At 40.5% G+C, this 17,297-nt stretch overlaps 1 protein-coding gene across 4 annotated transcripts in view; it reads left to right on the forward strand.

Moving 5' to 3' along the window:
• Nucleotides 1–11,380, forward strand: part of wasf1 (WASP family member 1) — a 118,251-nt gene extending 106,871 nt beyond the window's left edge. For 3 of the 4 annotated variants that reach the window (XM_074684941.1, XM_074684942.1, XM_074684940.1), the window contains 5 exons: nt 2,156–2,212; nt 2,951–3,114; nt 5,553–5,732; nt 8,490–9,061; nt 10,859–11,380. In XM_074684941.1, coding sequence (XP_074541042.1) covers nt 2,156–2,212; nt 2,951–3,114; nt 5,553–5,732; nt 8,490–9,061; nt 10,859–11,016 — 1,131 coding nt within the window. In that variant the 3' untranslated portion in view covers nt 11,017–11,380. The remainder of the gene's footprint in view (nt 1–2,155; nt 2,213–2,950; nt 3,115–5,552; nt 5,733–8,489; nt 9,062–10,858) is intronic. The other variant, XM_074684943.1, reaches the window with a different exon arrangement.
• The last annotated feature ends 5,917 nt before the right edge of the window (nt 11,381–17,297 follow it).

The raw sequence follows: 17,297 nt of genomic DNA on the forward strand, positions 1-17,297 counted from the left end.
CTGTTGCTGACTACTGTTCTTTGTTTGAATAATATCACTTAATGAAGTGTTTTCTAACATGACAGACTACTACAAAATAAGTAATAAAAGTATGCATGTTTAATGCTGATATCGTATCGGATTAATATCGGTATCGGCCAATACTCAATGCTGCAGTATTGGTATCGTATCGGAAGTGAAAATGTAATATCGGGACATCCCTATTCGAAATGGTCTCTATTTTCTTACGTACCTATAGTTACTGGCATTTTAAAGTCAGAACGACATAAGTCAAAAACCACATAAGTTAAGGACCTCCTGTATTCTAGTTTCAAACACATTTTCTAGCAATTTTCTCTTGTTCCATTGGCAGATTTATTTTACTTGTTACAAGCAATTCAGACCTCATTTTTGTCTTTAAATAACTTGAAATAAGACATTTTTCTGGACTGGTCAGGTGAATGTGGCTCATATCAAGTCTAATAAGACCGTTTTTAGAATAGAATAGGATAGAATAAAATTAGGGATGCATGATATCGGTATCAGTATCGATATCGGCCAATATTTACTCATTAGCTGCCAGCATTTTCAGAGCATCCTGAACGATCTTTCAAGACCCAAATCATTTTGTTTTCTCTGACTCTGTAAACATCAAAACTACCTAAGAAGAGTGCACTCTCTTCTTTTATGTCTCTCTTCCTGTTTTTGATCCAAAAACAGACAAAACTTTTTTCGATGGTCATCTTTTTTCACAATAGCGCCATTTTTCTCTATGAACTACCTCGACACATCATCTGTGTCGAGTTTGCTTTTTAATTTTTTTTACCAATATTGATATCGTTAAATATCAGTTATCAGCCATGACAGCAATATGAATATCAGCTATCAGTATCGGCCAAAATTTTCATATTGGTGCATCCCTAAATAGAATAGAGTATTCTTTCTTGATCCCCATGGAGGAAATTTTCATGTCACACCAGCTCAAAGACAAAGCGAAAAATTCAATACTAACAATAAAATGGTAATAATAATGATGATGATAATAAAATAGTAATAACAACAACAACAATAATGTTAATAATAATAATAATTATTATAATAATAATAATAATAATTATTATTATTATTATTATTATTATTATTATAATAATAATAAAAGTAATAAATTATAATAACAATAACAATAATAAAAATAATAACAATATTTAGAAGATTAATGGGAAATTAGAAATTTTAAGAAATATACAAAAGTTTAAATAATGATATTAACAATATTTACGTAAGAAAAAAAATAAGTACAAGAATCAGCATTGATGTGTCATAAAGTCATAAGGTCATTGTGTTTGCTTAAAAAAAGAAAAGACAAAAACACTTGATAAGAGTTCAGTTTTTTGCAGCGTAGCTGAATTTAACAGGTGCCGTTGAGGTAGTCGCTGTAGCAGGAGTCAAACTTGGGCCACCTGTAGTTTTAAAACTTTTTTAACTTCATCTGTGCAACAAATTCCTGGTGTGATTCATCTGTTACTTTGTGACCTCTTCTAAATCGATGTACTCATGACTGTCTCATGGGATTTGTTTACAGAAGTGAAACTGTAGAATACCAACAGCCTTGTGCTTTAACATAAGTGTGTTTTAAATGAGTTGTGTGTGAAAATAATCCTGTGAAATGAACGTATGAAGTTTGTAAAGTCGATGAATTGAGAGCTTTCATTCATGTCAGTATTTAGTCGAACTGTGACGCTGCCTCCTTCATCAGGTGTTGTCGTGCTGTGATCGTTGTCTTGCATGTCTGTGTGTGATCGTGTGTGATCGTGTGATGCTGTCGGTGTTGTTATCGGTGACGGTTAAAGTCCCTCTCACACATTTGTAGCCCATCCTCCTGTTCCAGTGAGATCTTTCTCTTTCTACCTGCGTCTTCTTTCTGTTGCTGTTGTCCCACTGAATGTGTGTGCGTCTGTGTGCGCTGCTCTGTCTCTGTGTCCCACCTCGGGGTCGCGCATGTTGTCATTTTCTGTTTAACAGCACTTTCCCCTCCTCTATTGTTCCACCGTTTTTGTCCCTGTGAGTCTGTGCGCTGCGATGTTTGGCTCAATCCTGTGCTGTGTTGATTTTTTTTTCTCTTTTTTTTGCCCTCACCCCAGTGCTTCTCTTGTGGTTTTTGTTTTTGTTCTTATAGTTGCAGGACCCCCGCATGTATGATCAGGTCTATAGGTACTTAGACCTTCCAGGGCAGGTATGTGAAAATACAGCAATTTATATTTTTATCAAAAACAACTCTGTGATTTCTGCTACAGCAGCTGGCTGAGACGTGTCTTTACACCTCTGTTTCTGTGTGTGTGTGTGTGTGTGTGTGTGTGTGTGCTAAAGCAGCCATGCTTAAGTGTGTGAGGCAGGGAGTGCTCTGTGACAACTTCCTGTACTTATTTTAACTTTTTCACGCTTTTTTGATTCACACACTTTCTTAAATTCACAAACTTTTACGTCACCTTAACTTGGTCGAAGAGAGTCACTGAGCACACTCTGTTTCTTTGTTAAAACTGTTTAAAGATTTTGTGATTTTTCTCTTCAGAAAGTTTACTCAGAGTCTGTTTTTTCTGAAGAGGCCCCCTCTTTAAGGGAAAGTGGAAGAGAAATGCTTTTTTAAACAGTAGCTGCTTTGTGAAATGAGGGTGTAGCAGCAGAGTAAACAAAAGTGAAGCCAAAGCTTAGAGCCACACTAAAAATATGGATCTAATTATATGTGTGTGAGTGTGTGTGTGCTTCGTTTTGTATTGTTTCCCTTTTCTAAATTTCTTTATGAAACCAACTTTGCCTGATTTAGCGTCGAGCAGTCACTGTTTGTTCACCCCGATAAGAATAACAGCAGCTAATCTGTCGTCTCCTCTCTCCTCCTGTCTCCCTCGCTTGAATCATCTCATCCCTTTCCTTCCTCTTCCTCCTCCTCATCATCATCCCTTCCTTGATGCTGAAGCTGAAGGCAATAGACCGTCCACAGGAGCCGGAGAAAGTCCCGCGGGCGCCTCACGACCGTAAGAAGGAGTGGCAGAAGCTGGCGCTGGGTGCAGAGCTGGCCCAGGACGTCCCTGAGGACAAGCACCGGGAAGCTAACGGATCTGCAGGTTACCACGACAACAGGTGTGTGAAGAAATAAATGCTGCTCACTCCACAGGAAATTGAGTTTCTGTGTTTTAGCTTGATTTCATTATTTCTCCCACGAGCTCCAGCGCCGCTTATATCCAGTAATTTTCCTGCCAGTCACGGTGATGAAGTAGAGATTTTATGCAAATGTAAGGTTTTCTTGGAGTCGTGTATGACTGACACAGAATCTGTTCTCTGTGAAGATAATTAAGGACTCCAAATTGATGGATGTGAGTGTAACATCTTAGAGAGGAGGTTAAGTTAAGGGTCCTGTGGTACAAGACGAAATATTTGATAGGAATTTATCTTCATGCCTCCCTACAAGCTTCAAAAACTAAACAAGAAGTCAAATGAAGAATTAAATGTTTTACTTTTACCTCAGTTACAGGATGACACTGAAACAGCCTGTGTTTAGATTTTCTTAGAGATGGGTACCTTTCACATTTGAAATGATATGGCACTGATACCTGGTACCTGGCAGTCGGTACCATATAATATAAAAAAAAAATCCTTTTAACACAACTTTTCTTCAGTGTATAACCTTGCAATGCTGTGTTCATGTTCAGCATGAAAAATCACCTACTCCTCCGCTCCCTCACAGTCACAAGGATGTGTTAAGGTACCTAAACATGGTACCTTTTGATTTTCCGGGAATCGGTACCTGGTACTTTTGACAGAATTCGGTCGGTACCTATATAAGTACCTAATTCGGTACCCATCCCTAGATTTTCTACAGCAAAAGTTCCTAGTGGCTGATGGGATTGAGCGCGATGGAAAAAAAGGAAAAGAGAGAAAAGATCACGATGTTTTAAAAATATGGGTGTAGGCTATGAAGCCACAGTGGTGGTCGTACTGGAGCAGCTGGGTTGAGGCAGGTTGTTAGGCCGTGTCCAGGCATAGCCGGGTAGTTTTATGTCACAAAAAACAATGTTTTCTGACCCTGGCCAAAGACTTTGGAAAACTCATGTTTCATGGTTTTGTGTAGACGCCTTGAAAACTGAGTTTTCATTCCTCAAATGTCACAGCTTAATGACGGAGGTTCATTCTGATTGGCTGCCATGGGTTTTGCCTGGAATTGCACTTATCGGTGGATTTGCCCACTGCCTATGGATGAAAGTATTTTTATGAACAAATGATAGGGGTATTTGTTTTTGAAAATAACTGGTCTTTGTCTCCTGACAAGCATCAGTCAACTCATCATGCCCCCAAATGCAAAAGACTGAGCTTTAATTTCTTAAAAACTACAGATTACAAAGACATTCAGTCCTAGTTTAATGAATATAGAGATAAGGTGGATAGACTACAATCACGCGTATACAAAAAAAAAGTTCTCCCACGCATGTCATTCTTTAGACATTGCTAAGACATAAAATGTATGATAGGGACCCTATTGTTTTTCGTCCATTTCGTTCTTTTTCTTCTTATACTGCCTGCTCTTTGAGACCTAATTTGACCCACTAAACTTGTTCAAAAACAGATCAAAATCGGTACTTTCCTCACATTTGGCAAAGAATTTAATAGTATTCAACAATTGACCCCCTACATACCAAAATGTGCTCTCTAGCGCCATCTAGGCACACTAAAGCAGCTCTAATGGGCAGTAGGAAAGTTGTAGAGAGATCAAACCAACATCAAAATGTTCTTCTCATTGAGACGCACATTTCATATGCAGGCACCCCTGACCTATCTCAAACAGGAAGCCGGCAATTTGCCTTTCAAAATAAAATTAGCCACATTTTTGGGCCTTTTTCAAAAATGATCTTCTCCTAGGTCATAAATGTTATCAGCTTGAAATTTGCTAAAATGACAGAGTGGGCCCAGCTTTATAAAAATGATGCAGGAATTAGTTTTTTATTGAACGGTTTTTGAATGGTGAGCCCTCAAAGTAGGTTAACCCCAAAGAAGCCGTTTCAGCTCCACCTATTAGAATGAATGGGAGAGGAGCATCAAGCTCCACACAAGCTGCGGCAATTAGGCCTCTACACAAAAAAGTAAAAATGGTACATCTTTAAAATGACATGGGTTGATTCCTGACAAAATTTACCACTAAATATCTTATTTTTAGAGAGATTTGTTTCAAATTGTGGCATCTATGAGGAGACGTTTCTAAAACTTCAGTCCATTTCACTACCGAGAGGGTAGCAGCTGGTCATGTAACTCTCTGCTTGCAGCTTTAATTTATACATAGGCCTATATTCAATTTAATGTTACACTTGTGCTTACATTTTGTACTTTCTAATTTAACTAACACATTTTAATGGGAGAAGCTGTGACAAAAAAAGCAATTTCCCCTCAGGGATCAATACAGTATTTCTGATTCTGATTACTTGCTGTTGTGTTTATCTGACTGTGGCAGAGGGATAATTGTGTACATTAAAAGTACCAAATGAAAACCTGCTGGAGTAAATAAAGTAACCTGGCGTCTCTCCGCTCAGAGCTCCTCTCTACATGGAGCATTTGGACGGGCCCTTCTCGCTGGCGGCGCTGCCCTACACCCAAATGAACGAGCTGCTGAACCGAACCGGGGACAGAATGTATTCGCGGCCCGACGGCCCTCCACCTCCTCCACCTCTCATGCACCCACTGGGAGAGATCAAGCCACCCTCTGTGATCAGGTGAGCCTGAAGGGCTGTGACGCATTGTTTTTTAATCTCTCTCCATTTCTCCGAGCTGCACTTTTTCTTGTTTGTGGTGTTTATTCAGTTGAAATTTTTTTTTATTTTCACTCTGTCGGAGCTCAGCAGGAAAACACAGACGAAAGCGTAGCTGGAGGGACAGATGAAGGGATAGATGGAGGTTTTGTGGACTAAAGAAGAAGAAGAAGGAAGAAAAAATAGGCAAACGGCTGCGAGAGGGGGAGGATCAATAAAGTGTTAGGGCCACTGAGCGCATTACAGGTTGTTTTTCTGCGGCGCACTTCTGCTGCATATGTCACTGTTTGAAGGGATGGAGAGATCAGAGGGAATGATTAAGGCTGCGGCTGCAGCAGCAGAGAAATATCGCATTGATTTCTGGCCCAAGTCCCTTCAGCCAAATCCTCTTTTTTTACCCTTTTTCTCCACATCTTCTATTTTTACTTACTCTTGCAGCCTCTGCTGCTGGTGCTCTGCTTTCTGCACAAGATATGTAATATCATCCCTTTCATAAATAACTATATATATATAAATATATATATTGGAAGAAGCATTTTCTACTCTCTCAGGTTGGCTTTATGTCTGCAGCAATTTTCTCTGTAGGAAGGAAATTGATTCTGTGAATGTGGGTCTTTGTGTAAGAGGAAAGATCAAAGCTCATCTCTTCAGTATAAGTTAATATCTTGTGAGAGTGACTGAAAGATCTCAATGCTCTCAGATCCCTGATAGGCACCTCTCAGAGCTCTCATTCATCCTTTCACCCTGGTTTCAAGGGTTTATAGAAAGGGCATGTAGAAAAAGGTAGAGCTTGTTGCTGTCGTTAGTAAGGATGGGCATTTCAAGCAAAAGAGCTATTCGATAGTAGCTCGTAACAAGGCCTGGGCGAGAAAAGAGTGAAGATATATTCTGCAAAATAATTTTTCCTTGATAAAAATGTGAGACATGGTCGTTAAAATGTTGATAGAATTCATTCGTAAATGTTTTCAGACGTTTGATTAGCCAGTCATATCTGTCTGCCATAGCTAACTGTCAGCGGTCACTGTTTTTGTGTCTTTATTTACACACTGCAAAAAACTAAAATCTTATCAAGTGTTTTTGTCTCATTTTCATTAAAAAAATGTCTTTTTTCAATTTAATATGAGCCACATTCACCTGACTAGTCATGAAAAATGTCTTATTTCAACCTTTTAAAGACAAAAATGAGGTCTGAATTGCTTGTAACAAGTATAAATAATCTGCAAGTGGGGGAAGAGAAATGTGTTAATACAAGTAACTTCTCTTGTTTCATTGGCAAATTTTTTTTCACCTGTTACAAATAATTCAGACCTCATTTTTTTCTTTAATCAACTTGAAATAAGACATTTTTTTCTGGACTGTTCAGGTGAATGTGGCTCCTGTTAAGTCTAAACAGACATTTTTTACTGAATATAAGACAAAAACACTTGATAAGATTTCTGTTTTTTTGCTGTGCAAATGCAAACCGGCACAGTGTCACAGACAAATGGCGGCAGTCATTGTGGGTCGGAGGTGCAGGGAGAATCTTTCGTGTGCTTACCAACATAGTTGGACTGTCAGAAATAAAATTAGTGGAGACATTTCGTCTGTCGAACAATGCGATATCAGAGCTTTGATTTTTGAAAACTGGGGATTTGTAGTTTCACTGGCTGCACTGGTCTCCACCCGTGCGTAATAAATGTTCATCTTCTGAGATAAACCTCCCTCTTCATCCGCCAGCGGCTCAGTTGAAGGGCCACAGCCAGTTTTTAGCTTCCTTATCCATTTTTGAGCATCACCTCGTTCTTGTTTTGGCTGTAAATCCACCAACCTGTTGACCCCTGGTCTGACTCCTCGTCTGGCTCTGGTCATACGTCAGTTAGTTGCCATAGTCAAGTTATATATGATCTGGTTTGGACAAGTTTTTTTTTTTATTTGAAAGTCACTGGGCGTTTGACATGGTTTCCGTGCACAACTTCCTGTTCCACTCTACCTGCTTTTTACACACTAGCATAAACTGTGACCTGTCACAGGCAGGTCAAAGCCATCATCACATGAACTATTCAATTTTTTTTAATTGCAGGGTTCCCGCAGACCCTTTTAAAAGTCTTAAAAGGTATTGAATTCATTATTCTAAAAACAAGGCCTTGGATGGTCCTAAAATGCCTTAAATTAATCTTTAAAGGAAAAATCTTTAAAGAAATAAATTTATTTATATAGCACTTTTCAGCAAGGCAGCTTAAAGTGCTTTATAGAGAAAACATTAAAAGAAAACAATTAAAATTCAATTTAAAAGCAGATTAAAAATAATAAGATACAATAAAATTAAATTAAATTAAAAAATTTTTAAAAAGTAAAATAGGTTTAAAAACAAATTTTAAGATAATTTTAAAGAGTTGCAAAATTGTTAAAAAAATAATAATTATGATAATAATTAATTTTTAAAAAAAGGTCATGTTAGAAAATGTTAGTATGATTGTAAATAGTCCCAAATCTTAAGATCAATAAGATGTGATGTGGTTGCTGCTGGGACTCCATTAATCGTGCCTAACACTATGAGATTGATGTGACTGTTTTTTCCATTTGTGTTTATTGTGAAGTTGGTCTAAATTTTAATTTCAAACGGAATTAAAAAGTCTTCAAAAGCCTTAAAAAGCCTTAAAAAGGCTTGAATTTAACTTGCTTTAAGCTGTTGGTCTTTATATAAAAGAATTTTGATACTAACTCAAACTTTCCGTCCTCCAGTTCTGGTTCAGGTTTCTCCGACAGCCGACCTCAGTCTCCAGCCCGAACAGCAGGCCTCAACTCCAACACACCTCCTCCACCACCTCCCCCTCTCCCTCCCCCGCCTCCCCCCTTACCCTCCTCAGGCATGCGTGGCACCCCTCCACCCCCCATCCCTCCCCTCCCACTCCAGCAGCAGCCTCCCGCCATCCCACCTCCCCCTGCTCCTCTCCAGATCGCCCCTGGGGTGCTACACCCAGCACCCCCACCCGTGGCGCCCCCCCTCCACTCCTCCTCCCCTGCTCGCCACCAACAGGTCCTGGACCGAGGCCAGCCCGCGGGCTCTGGGACTCAGTCAGACGGCACCATCCTGCCTCCTCCCCCGCCGCCTCCTCCTCTGCCTCTCCCAGGAGCACGGACCTCCTCGCCGTGTCCGTCAGGCCCCCCGCCGGTGCCGGCTTTCCCCTCAGCAGGAGCCATGGCCTCGCCGCCTCCCCACACCATGCACGACGTGGGGCCGAAGAGGCACCACCCAGCCAATCTGCCACCCATCAGCGACGCACGCAGTGTCCTGCTGGAAGCCATCAGAAAAGGTGGGTGAGAGGAGAGCCAGAGGTTTTCTGACTCCCTCTCTGGACAGCCCAGGTCCCAGGTCCAAAAGTTTCTGAAGGTCAAACTGAGTTCTGCCCCAAACTCATGACAAAGGATTTTCACTGACAGGTCCTGTTAGACTGGGCTGATACTATCATTTTACTCCTTTAATAATAGTTTATGAACGTTAAGTGACTGATTGGTCGAATGAGATGCACTTCAGATACATCTTTTAGTCATTTAAAAAAAGAGGAGATCTCTCCTATGAGGTACCAGCAGCAGTATCTGTGTTGCTAACAGTATCAGTATCGTATCCTCTGATATTGCCTCTATTAGTCGCTGTATACCTATATGTGCCAGTACAGGTGTCTGTATTGATAGGTGTATCATACAGGTGTTACAGGTGTATCTGTATCTTTATTGACTACAGTAAAGGTCTGTTTCTGAATTGGTAGCTATGTCAATATTAGCATCTTTACTATCAGTGAAACTGGTATCTGTGTCAGTATCTTTACCTGTAATGATAGCTACATACAACAATAACCTGTGTGTTCCTGATGAAGAGTAATAAAGCTAATTGTTGGTGGAGGCCATATTGGATGTATCACAAGCTTTGAGCTTCCTTTCTAGGGGTAACCGGATGTTACCCCTTGGTTTTTAGTACATATATTGGTGTTGTATCTTTATTGTTAGCTATATTATTATCTGTATTATTACTGGTATTTTTATTGGTAGCTAAATATCGACATCAGTATCTGTTTTAGTACCAGTATTGGTGTCATATCTTAATTGTTAGCTTTGTTATTATGTGTTTCTGTGTTGGCTTGACAATAAAATATCAGATATTGGCCAACACACCGATAAAATAATGGGCTAAAGCTGCTTTTTTTGCGCTATTTGTGATTTTGTTTGCACAGTTCTGATTGAGTTATCCCATATTTGGCTCCTGTGTTAAGTTAAACTTGAGTTTTAGCTGCAGTCTGTAAAGTAATTGCTGTACAGTTGCACTTCTCATATGTTCCCTGTGAACAGAAGTTATGTTTACTGACTGTCAACTATAAAATTGGCCAAATTTTCCCTGGTTGTGGATAATGTTGTATTTTTCTCAGAATTTTCTCCAGCTTTCGAATAGGATTTATCTTTTGGAGTTATTTTTGTTTGAAAGCATTCGTAGCAAATAAATATACAGTTTCAAGTATAAATTTTCCTTATTTTGCACAAAAAACGAAGATTACATAAAAAATGTGGTAAGAGTGGGAAAAGTGTGCACCGTTGCATAGTATGCTACTTCCAGTACAGAAGAGAGTTGATGATGTCTGCAATTATATGTGAAGAAAAAATATCATTGTCAGCTAAATGAATTGTAAAATACTGGTGTAATATCAGAAAAACAAAAACAAAACAATATTGTGCATCTCTAAATAATATAGCTGAAAAAAAAAAATTATTAGTATCAGTGTTTGTTTTGATAGCTGTGTCAGTATCGACACCAGTATCAGTATAGTTCAGTTTCTAGATAGGTGGCTGTGTCAGTATCAGTGCCTTGCTAAATTAGCATCTATATAATGGTTTTCGCATCTGTGATAGTAGCCTTATCAGTATCTGTATTGGTATCGGTATTGGTATCAGTATCTTTAATAGAATGTATCAAAAAAATGACTTGCCCAGAAAGTGTGCACAGTTTAAGATTCTCAGACCCTAAGTTTACTTCTTCTAGCATTGGTGATCTGATCATGTTTTTCTGTGAAAGCAAAGACTTTCCATCACATCTTTGAGCCAAAGTGTGTCTCTGTCTTCAGGCATCCAGCTGCGAAAGGTGGAGGAACAGCGAGAACAAGAGGCGAAGCACGAGCGTGTGGGGAACGACGTGGCCACCATCCTGTCCCGCCGCATCGCTGTGGAGTACTCCGACTCCGAGGATGAGTCCGAGTTTGATGAAGGAGACTGGATGGAGTGATGGCGATCAGGGAGAGAAAGAAAAAAAACAACAACACGGTGTTGGAGGCAGGGGACAGACTCAGTCAGGTGGCGCCCGCCTCATCGACTCTGCGCTCCACACCTCGCCATCAGAGACTCCTCTCTTTGCAGGAAGAAGCGAAAATGTCGTCGCACACGTTCCCCTCCTGTCGAGCTTTTTTTATTTCTGTCTCGTTGTGGTCTGTGTCGGGAGGAGGATCTCTACGTCGCTCGTCTGTCGCTCTAAGTGTTTGCATTCGTTCCTTTTTCTGCACTGCCACTCGACTTTGTTTCCTTCCGGGTTTCCTGTGGTGAAATCCTCCATGTTTACTGTCACATGAAGAAAACTTTTTTTTTTTTTTTTTTGAAGAAACAATTATTTTCCTTCTTATCTGTACGTCAGTGTTGAAAAAAAGAAAATAGAAGATGAAAAATGAAGGCATGTTGCATTTACCCTTAGTTTTACAGCATCGTTTTGCCACCTAGTGGTTGAACGTGGCATTGAATGAATGCTGGTTTATTTAATCTGTTTTTTTTTATTTAACTTTTTCTCTGAGACGTTTGCGGTTTTAACGGGCCAGTAGTTGCTGATACTGACCTCTACATGAACAGTCACTCCAGCTGGGTCGTCTTTTTTCTTATTTTAGAAGAAGCAGAAGATTGTGTCAGTGTGTGTTGTGATGATTGCGGTTGGAAATGAAGAAGAGGAGGAATATGGCCGCCTCGTTTGTTTCTTTGTTTGTTTATTTGCATATCCATCCACTTAGCTCTAACTTTGGGGAAATGTTTGCGAAGAGATTGAGCCTTTTTCCGTCTGTCCTTTCTCATTTCTCCGCCTCAGAAATGGACTCTGGTAGTGAGTTAGCTCTGTAGCTGTACATCACATTTCCTGCCTTTTCTTTTTGATCCTGATGAATATTAAAAGTGCTGGGAGAAAAAAAAAAAAAAAGAAGTTTAAAAAAGGTACCCAGGATGATGAGAGTCTGACCAACATCAGGTACAAACCACTCAACACCACTGACGGCAGCTCTTTCCTCAGATGTGTTTTTACTTTGTACCCACCCGCTAACGAGGAGCCTTACCTCGTTAGCTTCAATGGCTAACTGTTGTTCAAAAGAACCCAGTGTGTGTGTATGTGTGTGTGTGTGTGTGTTTCTGCCTTTTGAAGAGAAGGATACGTTCTGCCTTGTTTCGGCTCATTTCAAAGAAAATGTCTGCCATCCTTTTCAGTTTGTTCTCTTTCTTCTACTTGCCTTATTGTTCCTACAGACGTATTGTTGAGTTGATGAATGTATTGTGCTGTTACTACTTACTTGCCTGCGCTTGTATGGATTTGCTGTTTCTATGTTTGGGGGAGGGGGGGCGTCAAAGGGGCAGGGAGGGGGAGAGAAACCCTGGTTTAAAAAAAGACAAAAGATTAGATCAAAACTGTATTCCATGTAACTTATGTAACTGTTGACTGTAACAGTTTGCTTGAATTAATAAAAATCTAATGTTATGTTTCAGCCCGAAATTTCACCGTTTGTTTTCAAGCCGAGTCTGACGGAAAACAAGGTGCTGAAGACTTTTTTCACCATATAGACTTGACTTTTTTAAAGCTGCTGTGAGGAGGATCTGTTTCAATGTGACTGCAGTGCCCCCTTCTGGCCCGGAGACTCATGCACACTGTTTTAGAGATAACTGCACAACGTGGTGAGGTTTTTATCAGTACAGTTACATCGCGCCTATGAAACAAAGGTTTGTACCGTACGTCAGTGGCCAACTATATGTAGCGCTATCGGCAGCACGGTGCTCTAGGACGTGTCTGTAATGTGTAACGTTAGTGAATCCTGGTTATGTCCTGCCAGTCATCTACCAATCAGAGCTAACGTAACCTCACTCTTCATTTCATTGGTAGACTCTCAAGTTTGAACAGACCACTGCAGAATAACTGCTGACTGTGGGTTGGAGCCAACATTAGCACAAACAGTTTAGCCCTTTTAGCCTTTAGCTCGTGCTCCATCTCTCTCCTGTTTATCTTTCTTCTGCTCTTCTGTCCTTTTTCTGTCTGACAGTTAGGCTCCAGTGTCCACCATCACTACAAAATTAATCACAGAAATCGTTTTCAGCAGAGAAAAACACAGATTTCCCGTCTCACAGCTAAACTCAGGAAGCTAAGTAGCATTTCGAAATAGCCGATATTGGTGCTGATAATCTCATTTTAAAGTGTGGATTACAACCAGGCATGTATCTAGAAAGGAGACTTTTTCAAGATCACTATGAAACTCCTCACAGCCCCTTTAACTGGTATGTTATACCTGGTTAGCAGAAAGCTAACTTGCATCGCTCTTCATCCTGTGCTGCTTTCCAAGGAGGAAAAAAGCTTTATCTGTTTGGCGTTTTGTTTCACTTTGGTTGTTTTTCTTCTCCCACTTGCTAATCAAAACGCAAAGTCACTTGCGCACTGGGAGTTCTGTGATTGGCTGATGCTACCACACTTAAGGTCTTTTGACACTGAGTCTGTCTTCTCATCCAAAATTGATGCACTTTGAAAAAAGAAATTCGATCCCATATTATGTCAATCATGTTCCCGCACTTTTACCAAAACCATCGTCCATTTTTATTTTTATTTATTTTTGGACAGGTTTGATTTTTTAATGGTTTTTCCACACCATAGGTTTCTTGCAACATCACATTTTCCAACACATTTTCTGCAATGTCGGGCATTTTTAGATTATCAACGTGTGTTCATGTGTCTGTGCGATTTCTCCTACTGCAAATTTTTGCAATTTTAAGAAAAACAAACCCATTGGATTCAATGTGCAAGATGTCCATACATGATTTTTTCGGATTACGGCTCCAAAAACATGCATCAGGAAATGGACTTTGTGTAAATCAATCAAAACATTAACATCCAGGCTGAGGAGGGGGGTTCAAGGCAGACACAGATACTGACACACATGTAATGAGGCCCAGAAGTGACGACTGAGCAGGATTATTCCCGTAAAAGTTGACTTTTTCTTTTTTAGGAAATTCCTACAGACCCTTCTTTTAAAGTCACAGAGACTACGTCCATTTATTAAACAGTTTATGATCAAATGATGGGGTTTTCCTGAATATTCCCATCTGTCTGTGTGAAGAGAAACACCAGGATGACAGAAACTGGTCTCAGACAGACCAGCGTTAAGAGGCAGAGTGTCACAGTTTGATGTGCAGTCTCAGTCTCACCTCCTTCTCTCCTCTTTTTCTCTCACTCCTGCTCAGTTTCCTCTTCTCCTCACACTCCTCATCGTCGTCTTCCCAAACGCTCAGGAACCTTCATGTTTATCTTGTCACTCTGGCTGTAATCTGATTTCTCATCCTGTCACACTTTATCCTCTCAGCTCTCGCTGTGAGAGACGCTTCAGTCCTCCCAGCTCGCACCGTGACTCAGACGTCGGCTTTTCTAACTCCAGGACGTTGTGCGACACGCTGGTACGAGTGTGAGATCCAGTCACCTGATATACTCGTGTTTTCAGACTCAGGACACACAAATCTGTCGTCATCCGTTTATTTCAGAGTAAGATTATTAACATCATATTCTATCAAGGCTTTTGACAGGTGAGTATTTCAAAAACAAAAACACAAAAATGTGAAGAAATACTGATTAAAGCAGCTGCACCCAAAGCACTTTAGAGGGGAAGGCATGGTGTGAGCAGCGAGTACTGTACATGAAGATGACTTCAGTCAGAAAATCCTTTGAATTTCTGACACTTTTCACATTTACAGAGTTTATGTTACAAAGCCAATGTGAGAAAATATCTAAACACTGAGATTTAAAAGTGAAATGTGTCCGATTACACAACTTGTGTGTAGTTCACGGTCATTCATTACATTTAAAAACACTACTGTGATAGCTCTTAAAGATAACTGATGAAATCTACGTAAAAACAAACAGTGTAATAAACATGTCTCAAGCTAACTCAAATATTTCTCTTAGTTCGCTTAAAGAAAACACTAGATTATCCCACTATTATTGTAAACACAGCACAAAAAGTAATAAGAGTTCTGTTTTTGTAACAGTGCTTCTTGTAATAATCTTGGGAAGTCTGTTTATCTTGATAGAAACACATTTGTGGGATGAGCAGCAGAGCAGAGTTTGTGGCTAACATCCAGAAAAAGCAAAGACATAAGCTAACAAACACAAACTTTCTTACTTTTTGTGCTTAGTTTAGTTAAATTATTGAAGAGTCTCTGAATTATGAACCTGCAGCACCTGGTTTCACGTTCCCCTTTAACTGGTTCAAACAGGGTCACGTTGTTAAAAGCTGTGGACTGAGCCACCAGGTCTCTTTAAAGCAGGGGTTCTCAGACTTTCTTGGACCACGGACCCCTTTCAGGTGTGACATTTTTCCAAGGACCCCTCATTATTGTCGCATCAGTTAGATACTATGTATGTAGTACTTTGCAACGACAGAATTCGGCTACATTCATATTTTCCAAGTGTTTCATTTTGTAAACTTTGAGAAAATGTTGGCTCCAAGGTTTGCCCACTATGAAGTAATAAACATGATTATATCCCATGGCAGGAAACTAAATTGGGCAGGAGTTACTGGAAATTCTGAAATTACATCATAGACCCCCAAGCTATGGTTCAAGGACCTAAGGGGGTCCTGGGACCCCACTTTGACAACCACTGCTTTAAAGGGCTCAAAAAGTCTATTAAACCTCTATGGCATGACTTTTTATGTTTTGGAGAAACAAATATCACAGCACACTTTTTGGAAGCTTTTTGGTCCTTATTAATACAGCAATAAAATTTTGCACACACATCCCCCCAGAAATTGATATAAATGTACTACAGTGTCATAGTTTGTGGTCAGTACAAACAGAAAACAAAATAAAGCATCCAAAATGTTCCTTTTCTTGCAAACTACAAATTACCAAACAAATTCATTTTTACACATTTGATGTTGTAGATATCCAGTCTTCTGAACGTGTGGAATAAAATTTAGAAAAAGTCAAATGTAAACTCCAAGAACTCCTTACTGCTCCTCAACGTTGTGGGAAGACATTTGCATGTCCATGTGAACCTGGAAGCTTTGTTTTCGGGAGATTGGGCTTCAATAAGGTTGTTGTAAGTTGAGGCCCCCTGTGGGCCAGGTTTCAGCTCCCACCTTTGAAGGGATTCCTCATTTATCCTGTGGGAGGTCGGGGACATGGAACTCTTAGGGTCATGTTTAAAGTCTTCATTGTGGAAGAAGCTGATTCAGGTTGTGGCCTGTAAACTATTGGTGCCCATCATAAGGCCGACCAACCAGTGGACAGCAGGGTGTTGGACGGATGGAGGTCTTTGGAGCAGGATGCGAGACTCCTGAATCTGACCAACACGTCTTTTAAGGGGAATAGTTTGAGTTTCAAGGGTAGGGTCTTTTCTATTTCCTTGACAAAAGCTGAGGGCCCAATGGAGGGTCCCTCTTACCCCTTTTCCACCAGTGATCGTTCGGTGCTGGTGCTAGTACTTAGTTGGTTGGTTTCACATTCTTTCGAAGAACTGGCAAAGAGCTAAGTCAGTGCCACATCATTGTGTCATCGTAAAACATCAATACGTCACTCCATATGCAACAGCTCCACCAGGGCGGTGGCTGCGGCCACATGGGGTGGTAGGCGGCATAAAGTTGGCGCTGGGAGCACTAACAACTAAAAGCCATCCGCGTTTACATGAGGACGTGAAAACGATCCACGTTCATACGACTCCAAGAGGACAAGTCACAACGATGTAGTGGCCAGGCCAGGCCAGTAGTTGGCGATGTGGATATATGTGTGTGTATGTGCTACTCGGAAATCAGCCATCACTGTTGTGGTTGTTCGCATGTTTCTGCCGTTTTATTGTGTGAGACAGTTGGCAATCCAACCTTGAGGCGCATTACCGCCACCAACTGGACCGGAATGGCTTAACTGGAAGTTGTGGCTGCGCGCACAACCTTCACCTGAAACTGCAAGTGCGCATGTGATGACGTCAGCGCCTGAAACGCTCTGGAGCGTTTTGAAAACTCTCCACTCTGGAGAGCGTTGTCAAAAGATTTCGTTTTTCGGACAAAACGCAACGCGGTCTTATCTAAATGCAAGGCCAAAACGCAACGAAATCTCATCTGATTTGACCGTTTTTGGCGTCGTGTAAACGCGGCCTATAATTTCTCTGGACCCTGTTCCCAGGTTTCTTGTCTGGGACCAGAGCTGAGAACCACTGATTTGGCATGACTACCCCAATGGTCTGACAGTATGAAGTTGCTCTGGGGCAGGGAACAAACAAAACTGTTTTAC

Source organism: Halichoeres trimaculatus, unplaced genomic scaffold (assembly GCF_033239565.1).
Source record: "Halichoeres trimaculatus isolate MK-OKI-2021-1 unplaced genomic scaffold, fHalTri1.1 fHalTri1_scaffold_13, whole genome shotgun sequence".
NCBI classification, from domain to species: domain Eukaryota; kingdom Metazoa; phylum Chordata; class Actinopteri; order Labriformes; family Labridae; genus Halichoeres; species Halichoeres trimaculatus.